Below are 25,516 nucleotides of genomic sequence, written 5' to 3' on the forward strand. Positions count from 1 at the left end.
GACCTTCTTATGAAATGAGCTTAGTAAGTCATGGAAGAGATTCACTCACGATTGTTAGCTCTCCACTGAAACAGGCAACAAATATGAAAGAAAAGGTTCAGATAGTTTCCAGATCACTCAGCACAACACAGTCATGTGTAAGGCCAGTCAGCATGGACCTTGGAGAGCAGAGGGCCACTGCCCTGCCAAACATTCCTTCCATGGTCCTTGTGACTGAGAACTCCTTGGAAGCAGACAGCATGAACACTAGGTAGCCTTCAGAACGTGGCCCAGTTACCTGATCTTCATCGTCGTCACAGAGCAGCTACTGGAAAATGGATGTTATGCGTTGCTAACTGCAACTCCGAACCAGCAGAGCATATAAGCACTGCACCCACTTCTGTGGGAGAATCGTGTACCATGGGAGGTGATGGGCTACACCCAGGTCTTACCCCACAGAATTCATCAGGATCAGGCCCAAGGGCATAAGCACTGTGTAGGGGTCTACACAGCAAGGAAGCAGAATTTGAAGATGGAAGGCACAGAAATGGGAGAGAAAAGCTTTTTAGCTTCCAATGCCAGCTCTGAAGACTACTATAAATTTATTCAGGGGTGCTCTCCTATGAGTTCTGAAGCAAGAAGCAAAGTTTGTTTCTTCTAAGGCAAATCAAAGGTTCAGACACAGTATCTGAGCCCAAAGTTATCCTGAGAGGTAACAGATCCTGCCCCAGATTGTCAAGGCATTTCCATAGCCTGCCCATAGCAAATCTGTTAGTTTTAAATTCCTAAGATTTGATGCTACACTTACAGGAAAAAGGAAATAATATTCTGGGAGGAACACAGCCTTCCTCAGTGTACAGAGGGTGGGAAGGCAAGAACTAGAGTCATGATGTGACACACGGCTCAGATCCTACAAAACTTCATAGTCACCCTCCTGACCTACCTATCAGGATTAGCACTCGCTGAGTGCACTTGCTAAGCAAGGAGACTGGTCACAGCCAGTGATGTGCAGAGCCCAGAAGGCCCTTTCTGTTCACCTTCTCAACTAATGGACTCTTAGGAGACCTTCAAACATTCATTTCTGCCATCCAAAGAACACACAGCATTTTTCACCAAAATTATTTTGGGACCCTAAATCTGAACATTTTGTTCCGCCTCAGCAAATGGCTGGGTGTCATTCATTGCCTTCAGGTTCACAAACAGAACCTGTAAGGGAAATACAATAGGATCATGGCATTTACCCCTCACTTTGGAAAACACAAAAATGCTAAAGATTCTCCTTAGGGGCACAGAGACCTTTCTCATTTAACCACCGATTGTCTAAGAAGTCTCCAAGTGTTGTGAGGCAAGGAGGAGAGTATGCCTCATCTGACAGCTAGGAAATGGGATACGAAGAAACAAAACAACATGGGTGGATGCCCAGTGAAGTTCCACACTCTGGCTTCCCTAGGCAAATAGGCTTTACCATAAAAGATTTCTAGAATTCAACTTAGGACTGTCCTATGACGGAGTCCTCACCACTTCCAGACCTTTCCAGAATTCTCTAGAGCTAAGATAAAGGTGTTTTTGTTTGTTTCTGTTTGGTTTTGATTTTTGAGATTTATTTATTTTTATTTCATGTTTATGGGTATAAGGGTATCTTCCCTGCCATGTCTGTATAACATGTATGTGTAGTGCTCTCAGGGGCCAGAAGAGGACATTGGATCCTGTGGGACTGGAGGTATATAGAAAGCTGTGAGCCACTATGTGAGAATCAAACCTTCTTTGGAAGGGCAGTAGCCAGTGCCCTTAATCTCTAAGCCATTTCTACAGCCGCTAACCTTAAGTCTTAGGGAAGAAGAAAAAGCTTAAAATTTTTCTGCCATTTTGTTGCTTACTTGGCTTATAACTCAACAGCTGAGAGCTTTCTGGTATATTATTACTCCATTACTTACTTAAAAGGAGTGATAATGAGGTGGAGGCTTCTCCTGGTATAAAACATGACCCTAAAATCAGTGAAACACAGAAGGCAAGCTGAACTGGCTGCGGAATGGGAGTACAGCACAGGGCACTGGGTGCTGATGCTCCAACCCTTGTGGAGTGATCACCAAGGTGAGTAACTGCTCCTACTTCACAATTCTTGCTACTTCATAACTGTAATTTTGCTACTGTGAATCATGAAGTAAATATCCATGTTTTCAGATGGTCTCAGGTGACCTGTGAAAGGATCACTCGACCCCCGAAAGGGCAGCGACCCATGGGTTGAGAACCACTGGTTTAGATTAGACAGAGGCATGCTTTTCTAAGCTCAGCTACTCTACCGAAAGTGAAAGCAAGTAGAACACTTATCTTTCAAAACATAATCATTGCTATTTATGTCCGTGGCAAATATTTAGAAGGCCTATTGCTCAGACTAAATCAACAAGCAATGTGATGCTATTTGCCCAACAAGCTTAAGCTTCCTCTGAGTTTACTTATGGGAGTTTTCTCCACTCTTGACTTTCCGGCTTAAAGTCGACTACACTTTTTATACTGTAAAAACATCATTACAATGGACAAGGTGATGCTGGCCTCTAAGCCCAGCATTCAGAAGACTGGGGTCAGAGGGTTGCAAATTTGAAGCCAGCTTGGGCTACATAGTGAGAGCTGGCCTTAAAAGTGGTGGGAACAATTACAAAGTAGCAATTGCTTATTTCCTGAAGATGAATGGCCACACACTCTTAAATGACATATACATTCCCTCCAAAACCTAGCAGCCTTCTAGCAGAAACACAATAGTCTATGATAGATGTAAGACTTCTAAAAACTGCTTCACAATCAATTGCTCTTCACACTCACTCACACACACACACACACACACACACACACACACAGAATCCCAAGGATGCTACCAAAACGTCATTCATACTAGTAAGCCAGTATGGTCAGATCAGAGATCATCATACAAAACTCAATTGTATTTTTTACATATATGAAATAACAATCTAAAAACAAAATTAAGGAAACAATCTCATATGCAATGTCTTCAAAAAGACTTAACAAATTTAATAAAAGATAGAAATAAAATCTATTCTCTAAACACCACAAACTGCTACTGATTAGAGGAGCTAATATTATTGAAATTTCCACCAGGGTTGTGGCTTATCCTAGAATCCAGCACTCAGGAGCCTGAAGCAAATAGCATGTAGAGATTCCCTCATAAAGTCCTATCTGGCTTCTTGAGGAAACAGACAAGCTGATTCTCAAATGCATATAGAACTCAAGGATTTCCGAAGAGCCCAGGAAATACAAGATCAGAGTTGGGTTTCTGTGAGTACAAAATTACTGCAAACCAAGACAGTGGTTACAGCGTAAGATAGACTAACAGAAAAACAAAACGAGGCAAGAACCAAGATCTAAAGTCAAGCAACAAGATGACTGACAATCCGACAAGAAAAATGTATCTTTACAAGGGACAGGCACAAGTGACTTTTACGGGCAAAAGAACCAACTCCACCTCTTACCTCCTATTCAAGACAGATCAGAAACCTAAACGTAAGAGCTAAAGCTATGAAGGAGATAAGATGTAAAGATATGAGCATAGATAGTAAAGGCACGGTCCTGGTGGCTTTAGATGAGGAAACAGTTGATGATGGAGAAGAAAAAGAAAAAAAAAAGAAAAAGAAAAAGAAAAAACTGGAGAAATTGAACATTATCCAAACTTTTGTAATCTCCTCCAAAATGCAAAAATAACTTCCAAACTAGGGGTGGTTTAGAAATCATGCCTGATAAGGAACTCTAGAATATAGAAAGGACTCTCACAACTCAGAAATGAAGACAGTTCCACTTTATTTCTGGTGATTGTGTGTGTGTGTGTGTGTGTGTGTGTGTGTGTGTGTGTGCGCGCCTGTGTGAAGAGGCTGGAAGGGGGGTCACATCCCCTGGAGCTGAAGCTACAGACAACTGTGAGCTGCCTGTTGGTGCTGGGACTCAAATTTGGGTCAGGTCCAAGAACAATATGTGCTCTTAACCACCGAGGCATCTCTCTGGCTCTGAAAATTCTCCTTAAAATGGACAAAGAATAAAAGGACAGTTTTAAAATGGAAAGAGCTGAGGAACCATTTGTTCAGAGTAACATAAAAATAAGTACACGAAAAGGTTTAACGTCGTTAGCATTAGGAGGATGAAGACCAAAAAACTAAGAGGGCTAAAACACATGTTGCCAAGAATGTGAAGAAGCAGAGTCCTCAGAAGCTGGTGGAAGTATAAAATGTCCCTGTGGAAAAGAGGTCACACCGGGAGTAAATGTATGACCTAACAATGCTACGTCCAAGTGTGCAGTCATAAGAAATGGAGCTGCATAGCCACACACAGTGTATACGTGAATGTTTATAGCAATATTGTTCATTGCCTCAAACAGTAACAACCTATGTACTCAGTAACTGACAGGCTAAACAACAGGTGCTAAATCCAACAATTTAAAAAGGAATAATTATATGTTAATATGTGGACAAGTGTGCTAATGTGTGGGGGAACCTTGTAAACATTATGCTAAAAAAAATGTCTGTACTAATTAAGAGATCCCATAGCCCATGAGTTGATTTACATGAAACCCAGAAAGATGGCTCAGCAGGTGAGGGCACCTGTCACCAAGCCTGATGACCTGAGTTCAAACACCAGATCCCACAGAGCAGGAGAGAAGTAACTCCTGTGTGTATGTGTGCATGCACATACACACACACACACAATCACAATGGGCCATGCACATACACAATAAATAAATATTAAAAAAACAATGCTAAGAACAAATTGATACAGACAGGAAGTAGGTTAAGGGTTGCCTTAGACTAGAAAAATCCAAGGAGCCAATGGGGTGTTGGGGGGAAATGGTTAACTGCTAACAAATACAGGTTCCCTTACGGTGAAGAAATGTTCTAAATTTCCAAGTGTTGATGGCTGTGCAAATCTGTGACTGTACTTAACACCAAAGAATTATGCAGCTAGGAAGAGTAAATGGGAGTGTTTTAAACCTCAATAAAGCACTTTAAAAAAATAAGTGACTGCTATAGATTCTCCTCCGACTAATTACTACCACTGGGGAAACTGCTTGACTCAATACTCAGTCACTAAAGTGAAGTAAAACGCCTGTCATGGAGTCCTTCGCTCTGAGTGGCCTACTGCAATGTTCTGTCATGGAGTCCTTCGCGCTGAGTGGCCTACTGCAATGTTCTGTCATGGAGTCCTTCGCGCTGAGTGGCCTACTGCAATGTTCTGCACAGAGGAGGTGAGATGACCACTAAGATGGAAAACTCCAAAACCAAAAGTCATAATTATACTAAATATTATTTGGGCACTAAATATTTACAGATATTTTAAATCAAGCAGTGTGCATTGGAAATATCATAGCTCATATGTCTCTCAAAAGACACCAGTTTTCCTGCAACATTTAAAATCCATCCTTCCTTGAGCTCAGATGCTGAAATTTTGAATGAAAAGTGATAGAAATCTCCGTAATTTTCTATTATGTTTCTTAAAGTATGAAATTAAGAAAGATTAAGAACCTCCACTCTTTACTTTGAAGATCTTTCAAATACTAGAAATATTTAATTGGCAAATTACTTGCACATGCCATTAAGTGGTTAGACTGAATTTGTTTTTACAAATTCTATGGGCTCTTATTCCTTAACCTCCACCACACTATAATCTGAAATCAGCAAGGTCTTCACTTATGCAAATTTTAACTTTCTACATCTTTGTTTCCATACAGAATAACTAAATTAATGCTCTTTAATTTGTAGAAGATTCACTTTTTGAAGCTTCAAATCAGTGAAAATGAGTTTCCCATTAAGATAGAAAAAGATTCATCAAGCTATATTATTCTAAACACTAAGCCATAATATCTCTCCTATTGATCCTAAAAAGTCTATTAATACAACAAATACAAAAAGGATGTTTCTGTTAAACACCACAGTGAGCCCTTTTAAGAGACAAGAGAACTGTAGCACACCCTCACCTTCCCTCTGAAGGGTTCCCTGCTTTGTCTAAATCTTAATCCTCAAAGAAAAGTTGTGCTGTTTCTTTGAGAAGTAATATCTCACCTGCTGATAGGGCTTACAACAGCTTACATGGACATGGCTTCATGAACGGCATGAGAGATAAATTTGAACTGGCAAGTTAAAGAACACAAGGGACACAATGGATGCAGACTAGCTTTGTCATGTGACCTGATGTCACGGGTGCCCTTTCAGACCCTTCTACCAAGTGCCTTTTATACTAATCACAGTCAAGGGTCTGAAGAGGAAAGAGCATGCTGGCTACCACTGAAGCTCACTCAAGGAACGTCTAGGAAGAAAATGGGTGTCATTAAAACAGAAAGCAATGGAGTACTTCACATAAAATGAGTTTTCTATAAGATCTTACAAAGTTGTCTATTGTTAGTTCGAACACACAGACAGCATGCAGTGGTGATGCACATCTTTAAACACACACACATACACACACACACACACACACAGTTAAGCTGAGTTCTACTGAAGCCACCTATGATATCATATTTAGCAGTCAAGTGTAACTTAAAACTCTTCCGGTTTTACACCTTGAGAGGAATATAGCTGCCTAACTGAAGGTCATGTGACATTCTGGAGAGAAGACTCTTGGAGTGCCAGAAAACAAGCTGTGCTTTCTATGAAACCAGTCACCTTTCCCCCACTGAACTCTCACGCATGGGAGAATAAATGACATCAGCCATTGTTCGCCTGAAGTGTGAACTATGCTCCCTAGGAGAGCATGTTTAACACACATTCACAAGTCTCACACCCAAGCATTCGGAATCAGTCCATGGAAGCTGGAGCCAGAGTATCCACAGTTTTAACAAGCACCATGTGCAGTCACAGGAACAACCCAGGGTCAGCCTCACAGATAAGAACTCTATTCAAAACCGAGGTATCTACAAATGCTGAAGCATAGCACACCATAAATCACAATAGTGTGTGTTGGTGGACAATGTGGCCAAAAGGCAAAGGGCCAGCAGAGACTTAGCTCAAGATATAAATGGCCTGTCACATGCTCAACCTCGATCAACAGCAATGAGGCCAAATGAGTGACTTTCCATGTATCAGCTAGAAAAAAGTATTTTTCTTAGAGTCGAATAATAAGGTCAGCAGCCTTCACATGTAAAGTAAGAAGTCACTTCAGACGGTGCTTAGAGGCAACAGCAGACTGTGGTCAAGCTCCAGTGTGCAACAGCAGACTGTGGTCAAGCGTCTCAGACGTGCTGGCTTTAATCATTCGCTGTGTCGATTATCATTGTCCTTCATCACTGAGGAGGAGCACGGCCGAAACTTGTAAACAGCGTAAGAATCCTAATTCACTCCGTAAATGTGAGCATAATAACTATACTGCTTAAAAAAATTCCTGAGCTAGTTTCCATAGACGGATGCTAGCAAAAATAATGTTCTCACAAAAGCATTACCATACATTTAACCCTACTTAAGGGCTTCCGAGCAGATGTGCCGCAAAAGCACACCCACAGTGAGCCCATATTAGTAGGAAACTGCTTTATTTCAATTAAAATGTCTAACTATCCACCCCCAACATATACCTAAACTGTAATTTTCTCTAAGAACTTCCAATATGCTCTTGATTTTGTTTCCTTTATCAACCTATCAGAGCAAATCTGCCTTGCAACTGTTGGAAGAAATCAGTCATTAGCAGCAAGATTACAGCGAATTTTCCAATTTAGAAAAACTGTATTTTTATCTCTCTCATACTGAAAGAATAATGGTATAATTTTACTATTTTTAAATGAGCTGTACAGTTTAAAATAGTCAAATTTCCCCACAACTCCAAGCTTTAGGATTTAGTGCTAGCAGCTCAGCTTTCTGTCTCTACACCTTTCTAAGAAGGAACAAACTATCTTCAGCTTTCATCTTGCACACATACAGGCACACACACATTCGCATGTGCACAAATGGATAGACAGACAGATGGACAGATGGATAGAAGGATGGTAGGGGCCCCCAATCTAATCTCTCCATACCCTTACGGAGAACGGTTAACCTCCAGGCCTGTGGTTAACTAAGAATGACTTCACGTGGATGTTGTGATTTACTCTTCGATTGACATCCTTCCACCTTCTCAACGAGCCTGCCCTTTTTAAGAATGTCCCTATTTTTAAAATGGAGTGATGAAGTAGCAAAAAGTACAATATTTTAGCCATTTGAGCATGGACGATTCTCAAATTATCCCACCAACTGGAAGGGCTCTCTGATACTACTATCTTTCAAAATTGAAGCCATTATGGTCAATCGTGCAAATCCGTATTTAGCTTCTCGTAAATAGCAGATTTTTGACCCAATGAACTGGAACAGCTTTTGAACAGTATCTGAGCTGCCAGGATGCTCCAGCTCAGGCACGTTCACTATCAGTGTGGAGGAATCTGCTTTTAGAACTCACACTGCTCTTACCTGGAACCTTAGCCCCGTTGCAATAGGTGGGAGAGTAGGAATCTTCACCCCCAAATAAAATCTACTTACTGTAGGACACTATGTTTCTTTCAACAAAATAAACATCACCTTTGTGAAATGGCAAATCTAAAATCAGTATTAACCAAGGTAGTCACAAATGGCTTCCTTTTACACTGAACTCATAAGACTATGCCTCACATTTCCCATCTAGGCCTACACGGGAGATGTCCCAGTCTTCTATAAAATCTGCCTTCAACCGTTCATGTTCCCATCCTGCTAACTCTCATCCCTTCCTGCAACCTTCCCTGCAGGCTGTTGCAATGCATTTCCTATATCATCTAGCACGTCTGTGGTCCCAGTGTGCACTGATTTCATGTTTGTCGGGATTCAGGGACAGACTCTAGCAAGAATCCAGAAAGGGTCCCTCTACGTATCACTCACATCACAGAATAAGCTAGCTGAAAAGAAACAGTTTGGAATTAAGAATGAACTAGTTTTAGCAATGATCTTTTATGGATTTTGCATAGTGTGACACAAACACAGGACAGAAAGGCCACGTTCAAACTTGTTCCCCAAAAGCTTGTTTAAGCAACGTTAAACAGATTTCCTCCTGCAGGACTTCTCAGTGCCTTAAGAAGCTTGAGCTTTTATGACTGTCTAACAGTGACGTTGCCACATGGCCCTTATTAATATGCACAGTAAATGTTATGTCAAATTAAACAACATCTTTTGAAGTAAAAATTAAAGGATAACATCACTGTACTTTCTAATAACAGTGCAAGACTGGACTGGTTTCTGGGGGTTGTGTTTTTCTGGTTTTGAGGCAGAGTCTCACTGTCTCTGGCCAGGAACTGACAATGTAGCCAGCTGTTCTACACACACACAAGGTTCTATCTCCCCACTTCAAACACACAAAGGTCACAGACAGATGTGTTTGAGCCTTGCCCTACTCAGCCTCACCCCCACCCCCACACACAATTCCGAGAGTCGTCATGGTCCTGAACCAGTGCTATGAAGAACCAGAACCAGTTCCCCAACTACCTCCTCTATAAGGTAAACTCTGCCCGCATCCCGTAGCTGATGTTACGTGGTTTCTCCTGCCTCAAAGGCCGCTCCAGTCTCTAAATCTTTACCTTTTAATCTCATCCTGTGCTCAAATCCACCTTCCCACGCTCAGGCAGCCTACTGGAAGGGCCTCGCTCCTCACCACCCACTTGCAGGTAGGTGGTAACCAGCACACTGTGCTCTTTCCATCCCATCGGAATGCTGGGAGGAAGTGTTCCTCCAGCTCACGGCTCCACCTCCAGCCCTACACCTCGGTATATCCAGGAGTTAACTCTGCTCCATTCATTCACAGCATTTGAGTCAGTGGCTTGAACCATCGACGTGCTAAAGCCCTCCCTCAACTCCCACACGCTGGGTCTAAGCTCCCACATGCTTATTTAAGAAACAAGAGGCATGAACTACTGCATGAAAAATACAGAACTCCTGTGCCTGCCACTTGGTCCCTGCCAGTCTTCCCCCTCGAGCTCGGCTTCCGCTGGGTCTGGGCACTGACTGCACCATCACTCTCTGGGCTCCCTCTCCTTCGTCCTCGCAGCTGTCCTCTTGCTCACCTGCCCTCTCTAACACATCACATCCAACCTGCTGAAGAGCCCCAGAAGTTCTCCTTCACAAATATACCCAGAATCTGGTCAGCAAGATGATCAAGCAGGTAGAATCACCGGACAGCGTGAGGTTGAGCTCTGGGAATCACATGGTGAAAAGAAAAAACTGACTCCCCAAATTCTTCTGTGGTGTGGGTATGTATGTGCGCATGCGCACGCACGCACGCACGCACGCACCAAAACAGACCCAGAATCTAAGCAGTCTCACTGACCCCACCACTGCCTCAAGCCGTGTGTCCCAGCTAACATAAGATCCCAGGTCACTCCTCTCTCAAAATAAAAATCAGGATGACCCCGTTCACCACGAGCCAGATCTGTCTCTCTCTTCTGATAGAAAATCCAGCAGCAGCTTCCCACATTCACCAGCAGAATCCACGTCCTCGCTTCTCTGCAGTGTTCAACCTGTTAGTTCTCTACTTCTCCTCATGGGCTCCTCCTGCCTCACTTGGTTCCCATGGATTCTCCTCTCTGCTTCTCAAATATGCCATGCACACCCCCATCCTTAGCATCTGGCCCATGTCCATTCTTTCTTCCTGGGAAAGTGGCCTCCACCATCCCAAATTTTTATATCTCTTTATCTTTCCAAGTCATACTGATTGGGATAAGGATGCTGTGGTGGTTTGAATAAAAACAGGTCTACCATAGGCTCACATATTTGAACATTTGGCACCCAGGGAATAGTGCTGTTCGGAGAGGCCATCGAATCTGCAGGAAGTAGAGCCATGAATAATACACCAGATCTCTACAACTTACTTATCATGCCTAATAGAAATTTTATGCCCTTTGATTTGGAATATTACATCCTCTTCAGTCCCCAGTAGCTACACTACTACGCAGGATCACTACATCTTCAGCTCTGCAGGACCTGTCTACCTGAAACTGGCCCTTTAACTTGGCTTGTCCTCGTGGTTCTTCATGTTGCATATCCCAGGGATTCTCTTTTAACCAAATTAACACTCCATTGAATGAATAGCTTTCATTTTGTTAATCGGGGGCTACTAGTTATTCGGGTCCTTTCATATTTTGACTAGAGTGAATATCACCGAGTGCTGATTATCACTTCGCAATCCTGATTCCAATTCTTTTGACTAAGCAGTCAGAAATGACTGCCGGAGTCTGTGGCACTTCTGCTGCAGAGGGCTCTATCCAGTAATGAAGAGAAAAGTCACAAGTGCACCACCAGGCCCACATTGGTCTTCATTGTACGGGAACTGCCTGGCACCTACAGGCCTTACTCCTAAGAAAGCAAAGGCACACATCCAATGAGTTCACACCTATTGACTCCAAGGACTAGCTGTAAAAACTTCAATTTTCAGTACTCCTAATTCCTCCCATAATTTCAGGACTGTTTATATATAACTTGTTGTATAGTTGTATAGTATAATATATATTACAATTTTAACTTCATGCAAATATGCAGTTTTGTTGCATTAGGTGAATATACATTGCTGTGCAACCACCGTCCACCCCAAAATCTTTTCATCTTGCAGAATGGAAGGCTCTGTATCCATTAAAAACTAAACCCGCATTCCTGTTTTCTCCCAGACCCTGCCAATCATCACTCCACTTTCTTCCTGTATGAACCTATCCTAGGCATTTCAAAAAAAAATGGAATTACACACTACAAATATCCTTTGATGACTTGCTGTCTGTTGCTTGGTATAATGTCTTCCCGGCTCGTGTGTTATAGATTGCTTGATCACAGTGGGTTAACCTTCTCTCCCATAAAGACTGTCCCTCAGTCAAGGATATATGAGCAGCTGTCATACTGCTCCGCAGTATCACACAGAACGCTACCATCTCCACACAGAACAACATCTATCTTAGTGTGTGTGTAACCGTGTGCGTGTGCGCGCTTAGAGAAGCCAGAAGATGCCATCAGAGCCCTGGAGGTACAGGTGGCTATGACCCAATGGCATGAGTACTAGTAACAGTACTGTTCTGAAAACTATGTTAATTACCACCTCCCCAGTGCTGACAAAGTCCTTAAAGAAGTATCTTTGGTTTTGTCCCATTTACATAAACTTTAAAAACAAGCAAGATCAACTGACAGTGAAGAAAGGAAGCTGTAACCACTGGAACTGGGGAAAGTCCTTCCCACCTCTGGCTCTGTCGTTTTTGAAATGGACAATGGCCACATCATATAAATTTCATTAAAATGTTCGCTGACAATTTACATGCCTCCTATATACAATAAATGTCAGGAAAGTATGCTTTAAAAATAAAAGTTGAAAAATACCATGATATAGGCTAAAGTGCAAATAAAACCATTTAGAACATTCTTTTCTCCACATATATAGAATCACAACTTATTATCTAGAATATTTCACTTATCCTGACATCCTGTCACCAACATGTTCATATAAAATGCTACTTGTAAATAATAATCAAACTAGAAAGCCTAGTAAGTGCTGGGGCTGTGGATCAATGAATGGTAGAGGACCCAGCTGATGTGCGGAGAGCCTGGATTAAATCTGTAGTACTGTAAAAAAGAGACAAAGGAAGAAGAAAAGAAGAAAGCATAGTGGGAACAAGAATAGCAAAGGTGAATGTTCTCACAGGAAACAGAAAGTAATGAGCTGGGTATGAAAGGAAGAAAATTGGCCTAATTGGGGTCTTTTCATTGTAGCAAACACAGGGAAGGATTTCAGACAAGAAAATATGAGAAATGTAAACAAGGCCTCAAGAAACAGGGAAAAGGCTTTTGGAAATACAACTTTTGATTAGATGTCACACTGTCCGTTGACTTGGGTGAGTAACAGGGCCAGCATTACTGAAGGTGGGCCTATGGCACTAGTGACAAGCACTGGTGTACCCCACCCCCACCTGCAGAAGCCGATCTCCTGTGGAAGTCCTATCCACCAACAGATGAGGAGTGCACCTGCTCTCACCCTGGATAAAATGGAAAGCTGGGGTGTGGGCAGGGAGTGAGACCACTCTCAAGCCTTCCCTGTAGTCCAGGGAAAAGTTCCAAGTGACCAGAGTACAGTGCAGAAATCACCACAGTGGACAGAGCCCATCTGGGACACCAACATGGAGCCTCCTGTCATTCATCACTTCCAAAGATGCAAAGGATCCTGGCTAGACAAAGAATTTATAAGGGCTAAGGGCAGTGCGTGAACAGGTAAGACGGCCATGCCCTGTACTGCAAACCAGCCTCACGTAGACACTCAAGCAGACTAAGCACCTGGACTTCTGTTCTCTGAGGACTTCGGGCTGGTGACACTGACTAAGGAGGGAAATCCTCTTGGCTTGTCCAACTCCACTGCTGTGTGGCTGCCTGGTTGTTTTTATTTCTTCACATCTATGATGAATTTCCTAGAACACATTGCTAACTTCTTAGAGCACCTGTTGGCCAAAGTCCTTAGGCTGCCACAGCCCATTTGACTCTGTTTCCCTGAACAGTTACCCACAACTACATGACAGCCCTATCCCGCGAAAAAATGTTAAATCCTTGTTATTAATCTGCAGTTCAAAGGTTATCTGGATCCCTGAGTAATGTGCGCTTCTCTTCGCAAGAATCATCTGGGGTTAATGGCTCAGACGACCCAGGCCATATTTTAATGAGATCTGTACGGGAGCTCCTAACGGATTTATCATAAATATACACAGGACATGCATTCAACATGTCACTGTATTTAAGTGATGATACAGGTAATAAATTATGTAAGGGCAGGGTAGTGGTGGAGGGGCTGTGCATTCTGCGCCAGTCACAGGCAGCTGATGGCATAAACAGAATGTGAATACCCCAGAATTTGGATGTTAATCTCACATGGCCCGAGAGATGGACAGTACTCAAGACACCGCAGATGAGCCACGGGTAACACTACTGTGACAAAGGATTGCCCAAAGACTAAGAAAAAAATAGAAAAATATCATGGTTTGAATGAGAGTGTTCCCCAGGGGCTCATTTATTTGAATATTTGCTCTGCAGCTGGTGGAACTATTTTGGAAGGATCAGAAGTGTGGTCTTGTTGGAGAATGTGTCCAGTATGTCTGTCAGTCTGTCTCTGTCTGTTCGCCACCACAACCTCCTGCTTAGGGATTGATATATCAATACTCTGTTGTTCCTGCCACCATGACCTTGGGATGTCATCATGGACTCTAACCTGTGAAACCATGAGCCTCAAATTAAAGTCTTTCTTCTATAAAGTACCTTGATCATGGTGCCTTATCGCAGCAACAGAAAAGTAACTAAGACGGGGTCGGGGGTCTTTATTCAGGCTATTCCTTTAGTATTACCATTTTAATAAAGACCTTTACTTTTCACATAGCGCCCCATATGTGGTGGTGTTTTTCATGTGGTCTGGAAAGAGGAGGCACTGTGTCTGCTTTATAGCTAAGAAAATAATGTTCAGAAAGCTAAAATCACTCACCCACCCATCATCCTCACACAGCTGTCCTTTCCAAATTCATGGGTGACTCTTGTGTGCCCACCCTGCTTCTCCTGTCCTAACATCTCCCCCTGTGCTGGTCTCTTGATAGTTTAAAATCTCCCTCACAGACTTATGTTTTCTGAGACCTGGTCTCCAGTTAGCAGTGGGTTCTGAAAGTTGGTAGAAGAGCCTCACTGGAGGATGGATGTCATCAGGACAGGCCTCACTTCCTGTCGGTTCTCTGCCTCTTGACTGTGTGCAGTATACCCAGCCACATCAGACTCTTGCACCACGTATTTCCCGCTGGAGACTGTAGCCCCTGTAACTGTAAGCCAGAATAACTCTCCCCTCCTTAACCTTCTTTCAGCTAAGAAAGAAAAGTAACTGATACTGTGTGCTTCCTCCACCAGCATGGCTGTCGCCACCAATATTCCTTGTCAATTTGTCCCTATGACCAAAAGAGTGTTATGTATAAAGAAGTTGAAGTTCATTCCTTACTTTCTTCACCCCAACCCAGCTTCCTCCATTTCTACTCAAACTTGTAGAGCAAAGGAAGTAGAAGAGGGAACCCACAAAGTAACACTGCCATCACCCTGTCATTAGACCGACTCCCACTGGCTCCATGTCACCCTGAGCTGGTGTTCCGTGGCTCACTGAAGACTCCCACGGTGCCTTTTCAGGGGTGCTCTGCCAGAAGCTGTGTGGACACTGTTGCTGGGGGCCTGGATAGTTCTGCCAGAACAGTTAAGCATGGAGGGACAGATGCAGAGCAAAAAGCCAGTACAACAAACCAGCTCACCTATGGTATTCTTAGCTGCACTTCTGATAAGAAATGGACACAACTGTGCACAAAGACAAAACAGCAAAGCTGAGGTGGTGAAGTATGCTTGGTTGACACCATCTGTATTTGTCCCTCATCTGTGCCCTTCCCACAAAGCACCAAAACAAGACACACCCCAAAATCAGAAACAGAATCAACATTTAAAATGGTCACTGTGATGATTAACCTTCATAAAAACTTGACTGCCTTTAGAATCACTGTGGATACACTCTTCTGGATGTACCATGAGGGTGTTTCCAGAAAGATTTGTCTGAGAAGGTGGTGACCCACCTTGAATGTGCGTGGCACTATTCCACCTGGAGTCTCAGACTGAATAAAAAGGAGAAAATGAGTGGAACTCTAAAGTCACCTCCCTGCTGCCTGATTGTGGACACAAAGTGACAAGCTGCCTCATGTTCTTGTCTCATGCTCCTGCCTCAGTGCCTTCCCTAGATAGGTGCGGTGCACACCTCAAACCATAAGCAAAAATCGGTGCTATCTCTCTTAGACTGCATTTTGTTAGCTATGTGGTCACAGCAACAAGAAAACACACATGGTTACGTCGGCCATTTTTCCCTAAAGTACAATCCACATGATCAAGGGGCCCCAAGCTTCTATCTAGGCAAGAGGGCAGTCTGTGGCACTCATAGAACTTTCCGGAACTTCATCAGCTAAATACTTTAAAGAGCACTCCAGTCTCAGCACTTCGAGGCCTTCTACTTCTAAACTTAGGAGATTTGCTACGGCTTTGCAGCGAACATTGATGAAGATGCACTCATCTTTCCAAACTGAAAATGCAGCCACTGGGAAGCGCAGCAGCCGGGGAGGACCAGTTCAAAGCCTACGTTACTCGGGGCCATTCCACACCAGCAACCTGTCCTGCGAAGACAGGTGACCACAATAAGCAGGGGAGCGTGGGAACTTCTGATGGTGGGAGGCTGACCATCACCTCCCGCAGTAGAAAGCATAGCACACAGAGAGGAAAGGGGATGCAAGGTCTTTCTAGCTGTCACCCGGGACTGTGCCAGGACTCCTGGCACACTGTTGCCCACCTAGAACTAAAGTTTTAAAGCTGTGTCAGAGCAGAGTCCTTCTCTGCAAAGACGAAGACATGTGAGCTACAGATCCCAGGGTACCACTGTTTAAAGGAGCATGCTAACGTCTTAAAAGAATGTGAGGAGTGTGTCAACCCAGCCACAAATTCTTTGATCTGCAATGGTGTCCTGCCTGCAAGAGAGGCTAGGGCAATGGTGGCACAAAGCCTGTGGGAGTAACCAACCAATGTCTGATTTGAATTAAGGCCCACTCCACAAGATGAAACCAATAGATAGCCCAAAGACCTAGGGCAAAACCAAATACTACTGTTCTAAAAAAAAAAAAAAAAGAAAAGAAAAGAAAAGAAAAGAAAAGAAAAGAAAAGAAAAGAGAAAAAGTAAAAAATGAAAGTGAGGGGAAAAGTAGCAATGAAAAGAAAACTGAAATGACTCCCATGACATTCTGCTCTACTCATGGATCAGTGCCTTATTCAGCCATCATCAGAAGCTTCCTCCTGCAGCAAGCACAGAGACCCACAGCCAGACTCAAACACTTGGCCCTACATAAGATGTCTCGATCAAATCGCTTTCATCGGGGCTCAGGGAACCTAGAGGAAAAGGTGTATGAGGCAGAGGGGATGGATGGCACCAGGAAAACAAGGCCCTCTCTCTCAACATAAGCAAAGCTTGTATGACTCACAGAGACTGGGCAGTAGGCACAGGGCCTGCACAGGTCTGCACCAGGTCCTTAATGGATATATTATGGCTCATAGCTTAGTGTTTTATGGGATTATTGAGTTTGTAAACAAGTCAGTCTGTTTCCTGTGCCTTCTCTTGGACCCTTTTCTTCTTCTTCTTTTTTGTTGTTGTTTTGTTTTTGATCTAACTTGAGGTGTTATTTTTTTGTTTTATCATATGATGTTATTATCCCTTAGAAATCTGTTTGTTAATGAGACAGAAAAAAAGTGGATCAGATGGGAGGTGAGGTAGGGGGAATTGAAGGAGAAGAGGGAAGGGAAACCACAATCAGAATATTTATGTGAGAAAAAAATGTATTTTCAATAAAATAAAAAATGTTTAAAAAAAAGTGTGTGTTGGTCCCTTTCATTTCTAAAACAAAGAAATGCTCCCACCACCATGTTCCTTACCAAAAGTAACCTCTCCTTTGCCAGTTTTGTCAAACAGCTGGAAAGCCACCATAAACAGGGCATCGGGAGCACACAGAACAGATTCAAATGCTACAAACTCTTGGAAGGATATTAACCTGCAACATAAAAAAAGCAAATATACCAAGTTAGTCCACTGTAGAAAATAAAACCATAAAAGCAAACACTGAAGTAACAATCGGATGCCATTATCAAACTGCAAATTCCAAATTAGCAGATCAGCACTTAGCATTTGCTTGGGCACCCAGTGCGAGGCAATAGTGTACAGAAGTGAAGGAGGGCGAGCTGGAGCATGTGGGCCGATACTAACTGCACTGTGATTTCTGCTGTATCTGTCTCCTCCACACCTGAGACCACAATCTTCTCTCACACATTGCGGGGTCCTGGGATTAAAGCTTAGATACTTTAGAGTGATGGCAACACAGAGAAATAGACCTGCTCGCTATGAACAGCTTTACACAGCACATGCAGCCGACTAATATAATATCCACTCGTTACCAGCAGCTCCTGACCACACAGGAAGTAGGGATGCTACAAAGGGAGCTTCAGCTACATCAGGCCCATAGTGTGACTCAGGGAACTTCTGGTTCCCAAAAAACAGTCAGCACTAGTCTGGGGACAGTACACAGAAAAGATAAACCCAAATGCAGGGACAAATACAATGAGAGCAGAGTTAGAAGGGGAGGACCCTCCCTGGGCAAAAGCACGGCAGTTAAAAAAGCTTGCTTCTCTTCCAGCAACGAGTTCAGTTCCCAGCACCCACATCAGGTGGCTCACAATGGTCTTTATCTCTAGCTCCAGCGAATCCAATACCCTCTTTTGGCCTCTGTATTCATGTGTGTATAAGCATGGGCACACACACACACACACACACACACACACACACTCACTCACTCACTTAAAAAATTATAAGAAAGCTTTGTGGGCAAAATGAAGCCAGAACTGGGCACTAAAAAAGAAGTAAAACTCAACTGTACAAGAAGACATGACGGAACCTGAGGCAGAAAGGGGAACGGCAAAGCTGGGGAGTGTACAAGGAGACGGTAATTGCGATGGGCACCGAGATAACAGTGTGCTGGAGGACCAGAGGTTGTTGTAAAGGCGAGAAAGGGACCATGTGATTCTTCGAAAATTAAGGAGTGAGTGCGAGGGAGAATTTCTGAGGAATGTCACAACACGATCAAATCTGTGCTTCAGGAAGAGCATGAAAGGTCAGGATGCCATGAGTTGACAAGAGGAAAGAGGTCCATAAAAGACTTTCTAGGAACAAAGGTCTTTGCCCAATAAGTTTTATTATAAAAGTCCAAATGTTCCACTAATGTACCGGGAAAGTCCAAGTCTCTGGAGGGGATAAGGGAAGAAAGTAGGAGTATTTCCTTCCGCTTCACAGAACATTTGATTCCTCTGAAACTTCCCAGGAGAGAACACGTTTGTATGCAGTGCTACAAAGTACACTTAGCTGTTTCCCAGAATGTCACCTGACCACAATAATTGCTACAAAGAAAGGAAAACTCAAGAGTATGCTCCATCCAGAATCTACCTACCATTCCCCTTCCAAAGTATGCCCTTCAGAATGCACAAACGTTCAGAAACAAGTACTTCAAGAGAATACCTGCCCAGAACACCTCATCCTCTGCTCCAGGCCTCACTGGGACAGACAAGAGGAAAGGGGGATGAGAAGGGAAGCAGACAGGACTCAGTCTTGAAAACGTTTGAAGACATGTGCTTTTGTTATTTTGTTGCAGCACCCGAGAACACTAATACAGAAGCCAAGATTGGACAGAAAGGCCTGGGTGGGATTATAGGAGAGTTTCTGAAGACTGGGACCAATCTGAGATATGCATGTCTATCATCTTCCCAAGAATGTTCTAAGAAAGGGTGCCTTTGAGGAACTAACCAACTGGTCCATCCCTCCCAAAGCACTGCAGGAACCAGGGCAACTGTTTCTGTCTGCTTCCACATTGTCTGTCACTGCTCCTCCTGCCTGCCTGGCAGGCACCAGCAGCCCTGCTTATCCTGCTCACTAGAGGAAGACCAGTGGACAGCAGAAGGTGCTATTGCTGAGACAGCTAGTATGGGGTTAAATCAACCTGCAAAGGCATCAGGCTAGCTAAAAGAACCACACTGTGTGGGGTATAGAAAGAAGCTCTTGTTTTGTGGACTGAACAAGACTTAAAATTCAATAAAAAGAGCAACTTGACTTTTTCAGAATGATGAGAAGCCTGAAGACTCCATATGGCTATAAAAGGTTCATTTCAAAACCATAACTGGCCAGTGAAGACTGGTATTTTAGGCACATTACTAATACCAAAATGTATGTAATTTGGTAATCCTATTAGATACAAGCATTATACCTCTACGTAGGAGGTATAAAGAGGAACCATGAAATCATAATGTTCTATTGTTCATCAAGATCATTCTGGATTTTCAAGGTAATCTGACTGGAAGGCCATGGGAATAATTACATAGTGCTATACTCACTTACAGCATGGTTTCCACAAACATCTATATTTTTGTATCAACACTGCTTCAACCTTACTTTACAGGTTTAATGGATATTAACGTGTTACAGGGAAGGATACAAGTTTCATCAAGTTCAAACCTGGCTGGTGAACTCACTTGCTGCCTTTCCCACCACCCCCAACTGCCAAAGCTCCTTTCACTGTGTTAGATGCCCCTTAGAAATAATCACACACGTCTGATGAATTGCATGCCAAGCAGGTAAGGAGAGGCATGTTATGCCAATGCTCATTCACAGCAACTAAAAGTAAGACACAGCCAAGGAATGTAGAAACAAACACTGAAATCACGTGTCAAGACACAGCTCACAGACTAAGGGAGACTATGTGTCTAAATGACTAGAACTTCTTTCTAGCATGTCATTTGATTTTCCAGAACACCAGAGTCACTGTTCTTTTGACCCATTTATAACAGTGGTAATTTTACAGCACCTCCAAGTTCGGGTGAAACAGACCAGACACTGCAAACCACTATACAACACTCAGCAAAAGAAGAGCTGGGATAAAAATGGTTGCATAGAGTGAGAGAGTTGGCTCAGTGGTTAGGATAACTTGTCGCTTTTGTAGAAGACCAAGTTGATTCTCAACACTCACATAGCACCTCATAAATGTCTGTGACTTCAGTCCCAGGGGAGCCAACGCCTCTTCTGACCTCGTGGGCACCAGGAACTCACATGGTGCACATACATGCAAGAAAATATTAATACACATATAATCACAAAATAAATCTTTAAAAAAATCATTTTTAAAAAAATGGATCACATATGAACCTGTCTGAATGAAGCCCCATTTCTGTTTAATTAACACATGCTAAAAGACAGAAAGTAAAATACATTGTTACACTAGGCAGAGGCAGGCAGATTTCTGTGCATTTAAGGCCAGCCTGGTCTACAAAGTGATTTCCAGGATAGCCAGTGTTACACAAAACAAACCAACAAAATCACTGTCACAGTTTACAAGAAAGTAGACACTGTGTCACATAACAGATACTAGATGGCAGCCTACCAAGTGCAAACGTAACAACTTTTAGTCTTCTGGACAATGCCAACTTTGCAAGAGACCACTCTTAGTAATGTAAGAGAACAGAGAGAGAAAGCTACACTTCAGGAGAAACCTGGGCAGTAACATCAGACCTAGAGACAGTTCAGTAAGTCCACAGAGAAAGATTACTGTTATATTGAGGGATGAGACAGAAAACCTTGCTGAAATAGGAAGGAAGATGATGGAGTGGACATGAGATCAGTCTCCTGTGAAGGGATGGTGAGACCAGCCCCGCAGCAGGGCTGAGGTGGGAGGGACGGTGAGACCAGCCCCGCAGCAGGGCTGAGGTGGGAGGGATGGAGAGCCCAGCCCCGCAGCAGGGCTTCTAAACTTCCTGCTCTGTGAACTAGGTGAACTAGGTGAACTAGGCACAGGAGAGTGATAAAAACACTAGAGAGTGATGGGCCAGAGGAGCAGCAACAAGCCAGGCACCGAAGAAGGAAGGCCTGGGGAAGAGACACAGAGGAACCAGCTGGCTGGGGTGCGAGGACATCCACGGGCGTAGCACAGGCCTGACAGGTCTCCTGACGTGTCTGTGTACTCTTCAGAAGGAGCAAGAGCTGAAAGGGAAGAGACTGGGTGTGTGAGGATGTGCTGGTAGGATACAGAGAAGAACCAAAAGGGCCTAGGTCACAAAGATGAGTGGCTAGGGCCAAGCACTCATCTCTTTCTTTTTTAAAAAAATAATTTATTTTTATTCTATGTGCATTGGTGTTTTGTCTGTGTGAGGGTGTTGGAAAACTCCTGGAGTTACAGAGAGTCTTGGGCTGCCATATGGGTGCTGAGAATTGAACCCTGGTCCTCTGGAAGAGTATCCAGGGCTCTTTACCACTGAGCCATCTTTCCAGCCCCAAGTTCTCATTTCTTTCTCTTTTTTTTTTTAAAGACAGGGTTTCTCTGTGTAACAGCCCTAGCTGTCCTGGAACTAGCTCTGTAGACCAGGCTGGTCTCGAAGTCACAAAGATCCGCCTGTTTCTGCCTCGCAATTGCTGGGATTAAAGGCATGTGCCACCGCTGCCCAGCTAAATTCTCATTTCTTAAGGGCAGTTTGAGAACAGAGAAAGCATCTTAAAATGCCATTATTCTTTATCTTCAAGGTTTCTATTGCTGTAAGGAAACACCAAGACCTAAAAAGCAAGTTGGGGAGGAAGAGTTCATTTGGCTCACACGTCCATATCACTCTTCATCACTGAAGTCGGGACAGGAGCTCAAGTGGAGCAGAAACCTGGAGGCAGGAGCTAATGCAGAGGACATGGAGGAGTTGTGCTTGCTGGCTTGCTCGCCATGGCTTCCTCAATCTACTTTCTTACAGAGCCCCGGACCACCAGCCCAGAGATGGTGCCTTCCACAATTGCTGGGCCCTCTCCCATCAAACTCTAATTAAGAAAACGTCCCAAACTTACAAAGGCATTTTCTTAATTGTGGTTCTCTTCTCTCAAATGACTTTAGCCTGGGCCAGTTCACATAAAATTATCCAGCACATTGTTTGACACCACAATCCCACTTCCAGGAATTTCTCCTAGGAGAAAAGTTAATGAATTTTGTACAAGCTTTTGCTTCCAGGAACGTTCACAGAACACTCATGACACTAGTCAAAAACTAAAAAACAACTTCAATATACAACATGTGATTGGTTTACTAAAAGAAACATGTATATTTACAATATTACCTAACCACCAAAAGTGTTACAAGAAAAACAAAAACCTGTGGGATTAAGCAAAAAAACAACAACAACAAAAAAACCTCACTTAAACTATGTAGTAACTGATTCTGTTAGCAGAGCTTGTTGGTACATGCCTGCCATCTCAGCACTTGGGAGGCAGAGGCAGGAGGATCTCGGCCTGAACCACAAGGGGCTCTCAGGACAGCCTGTCTCAAAAAACCAGGTCTGGAGAGAGATGGCTCAGCAGGTTTAATGGGTTTGCTACCCAGCCTGAGGAAGTGAGTTTTATCCCTGAGACCAACATGGTGAAAGGAGAGATTCTTACAGTTTATTCTCTGTACTCGAAACACGCACCCACACATATATTCACATACCCTAGAATAGCTATAATAGAGAATATACTAAAATTAAAAACGATCAAAAGAACAAAACTAAAAAGTAACTCCGTTTTGCTAAAAGTGGACAAAAGTATTTATATAACCACAAAGTCTGAACCATGCCTATCAAAATGTTAACTATAGATATCTGTCATTAAATTTAATATTTTCTCTTCCTGATATTTTCTAATTTTCCAGTGACACATGAACCATGCTGCTTTTGAAAAAAGAAAAAAAAACTGAAATTCACACAAAACAAAACAGCAAAAGTCCAAGCAAGGCTTGATAAGGCAGAAGGACTGAATGAGGGGGCGAGGAGAAGGCAAGACTGAAAAAGGAAGCAAATGCGTGGTGAGCATGGCAGGAACTTCGATTATACAAGATGGGTAACTCCGGCTCTTGTCTCCTCCCTGCTGGGGCTCATTCCCACCCTGCAGAGGCTGAGACCCCATGTGGTCCTTTCATCTTCGCCTGGCTCCTATCTCCAGGCCAGTTCTGTGGCCGTGAGGATTTACACAGCTGCACGAGGCTCTGATCTGCTCATACCTGAGGAACTCTGAGCGTAGACAATATCAAAATCCAGTTAGCACTTCACTCCAGTTCCTAACCACAAGAGTGCTTCCCAAAAATAACTTTTCCTTATTACCCCCTTCTGTGTGTGCGACAGAAGCCGAGCAGTTGTCCAGGATTAGTGGCAGAGATAAAAGTCAAACGGTAAAATCTAACTCCAGAAACAGAGTTCCAAGACCACCCAAGCTCAAGTACTGAGGAAGAGGAGGAGGAAGCAGCAGCAGTAATGGGAATCTGACTCTGTGATCCCCGGGAAAGAGCTAGGAACTCTGTAATATCAACATCTTTCAATAGATTTTTGGCTTTTTTAGTTCTGTTCGTTCCCTTCTGGACGCCTTGCAAACAAGGCGCTCCACAGGTATGGTGCTCATACTCCAAGCTACACACGGTCCTAGACACAGATGACTAAATTAAGGGTCCTCGAGGAACCACTCTTTTTTTTCCCCAATGGGCCACAAAAGGAACCACTCTTTTGTGGAAGAGTAATCCAGTTAGCACAAACACATGCAAAGATCGTTCCAGACTCAGAGAATAGAATGCAAAGAATAAGGCCCCACACTGAGGCCCGGAGACTCTTCTTCATCGGTCTGATGAGGGTCCTGAACACAGTGTGCTTCTATCCTGTGGAGCCTGACAGTGGGAAAGATGGCCCTGCCCCTCACTGAACACCGCATCAGGAGAGCTGCACTGGCGCCCTCCTCCCCCGGAGCTGGCCCTTGCACTCACCATGGGCACTGGAGAGCTAGCCCCAGTGACATGCGCCTAGGAGAACTCATTCTGCCCCTTGCCTGAGGGGGCCGGTCCCAGTGGCCTAAAGAGATCAGCTCAGCTACCATCCAGACCCCCACATCCTGGGCCTTGGGTTGGCCACTCTAACATCTACACCATCTACGCCCTGCTGGAGTGTGTGAAGGAACAATAACCACAGAACCTCTATCACTTGGGGCTACAGCAGGATGTCCGAGAGGAGTTTCGGTGAGGGTCCAGTGATGATGGTGTGCCAGAGGCCTTGAATGAGACCAGTGACCCACTGCAATGAACATTTTGTGGATGCGGCTGATTGGACAGCAGGGTGTAACACACCGCAGCACCCAGTGTGACAAGGATGGATCAAGAGGTGCTGGAGATATGGAGGAGCAAGGTGGGGTGTTTGGTTTTGTTTTTTGTTTTGCGGGGGTTTCTTTTGGGGGGATGCAACAGGGGTGAGGGGCGGCTATGAAGGGACTGACAGGTGAGTGGGATTGGGGTGCATGATATGAAATTCCTAAAGAATCAATACAGAGTTGTGTTATTAAAAGAAAAGACAGCTGGTAGCTAAAGGGAAGATTGTCAGGGCATATGAAGAGTTTTGTTCCCCGTGTACATGGAAGCAGCATCATTGGACAGCATATGCAGGCGAGTGGCAGATCTTGACAGAGTTAAAAGACCCCGTGAGACAGTACATCACGGCCCTTTAAAGCAGAGGACACATGGCCACATTCAGGATCAGTTTGCTAGAAGACAGTCTGAAGGAGCAAGCCTCTCCTAGAAGTCACAGCCTAGGGCCCTATCTCCACTGGATCACACCTGGAGGCCTGCGGTTTCAGGAACAGAGTAGTCAGAAGACTGATAAAGCTCTAAGGTCACCAAGGATGTGAAATGCCCTTTATGCCCTTTATGCCCTTTAAGGGAGCTCACACTTAAACACCCTTATATAGCAGGCTAGTTGATGGTCAGAGAGCTTGCAGAGGCCTCCCAGTCCTGATTATGAAAACTCACACTAAAGAAGAGACAATGAGCTGTTTGGTTTTAAGCCAGCAGGAGTGAGGTGGAAATAAATGGCCACTAGCTGTGCAGTGGTCCCTTTCCTAGTCCATGAGGGATCTGTCTCTCTCACCTGAC

At 43.7% G+C, this 25,516-nt stretch overlaps 1 protein-coding gene across 1 annotated transcript in view; it reads right to left on the reverse strand.

Annotated features, from left to right (window-relative positions):
- The window catches only part of Slc25a13 (solute carrier family 25 member 13), a 186,020-nt gene that overhangs the window by 103,837 nt on the left and 56,667 nt on the right, over positions 1–25,516 (reverse strand). The window contains exon 4 of the mRNA XM_038319714.2: positions 17,448–17,563. Coding sequence (XP_038175642.1) covers positions 17,448–17,563 — 116 coding nt within the window. The remainder of the gene's footprint in view (positions 1–17,447; positions 17,564–25,516) is intronic.

Source organism: Arvicola amphibius, chromosome 2 (genome assembly GCF_903992535.2).
Source record: "Arvicola amphibius chromosome 2, mArvAmp1.2, whole genome shotgun sequence".
NCBI lineage: Eukaryota > Metazoa > Chordata > Mammalia > Rodentia > Cricetidae > Arvicola > Arvicola amphibius.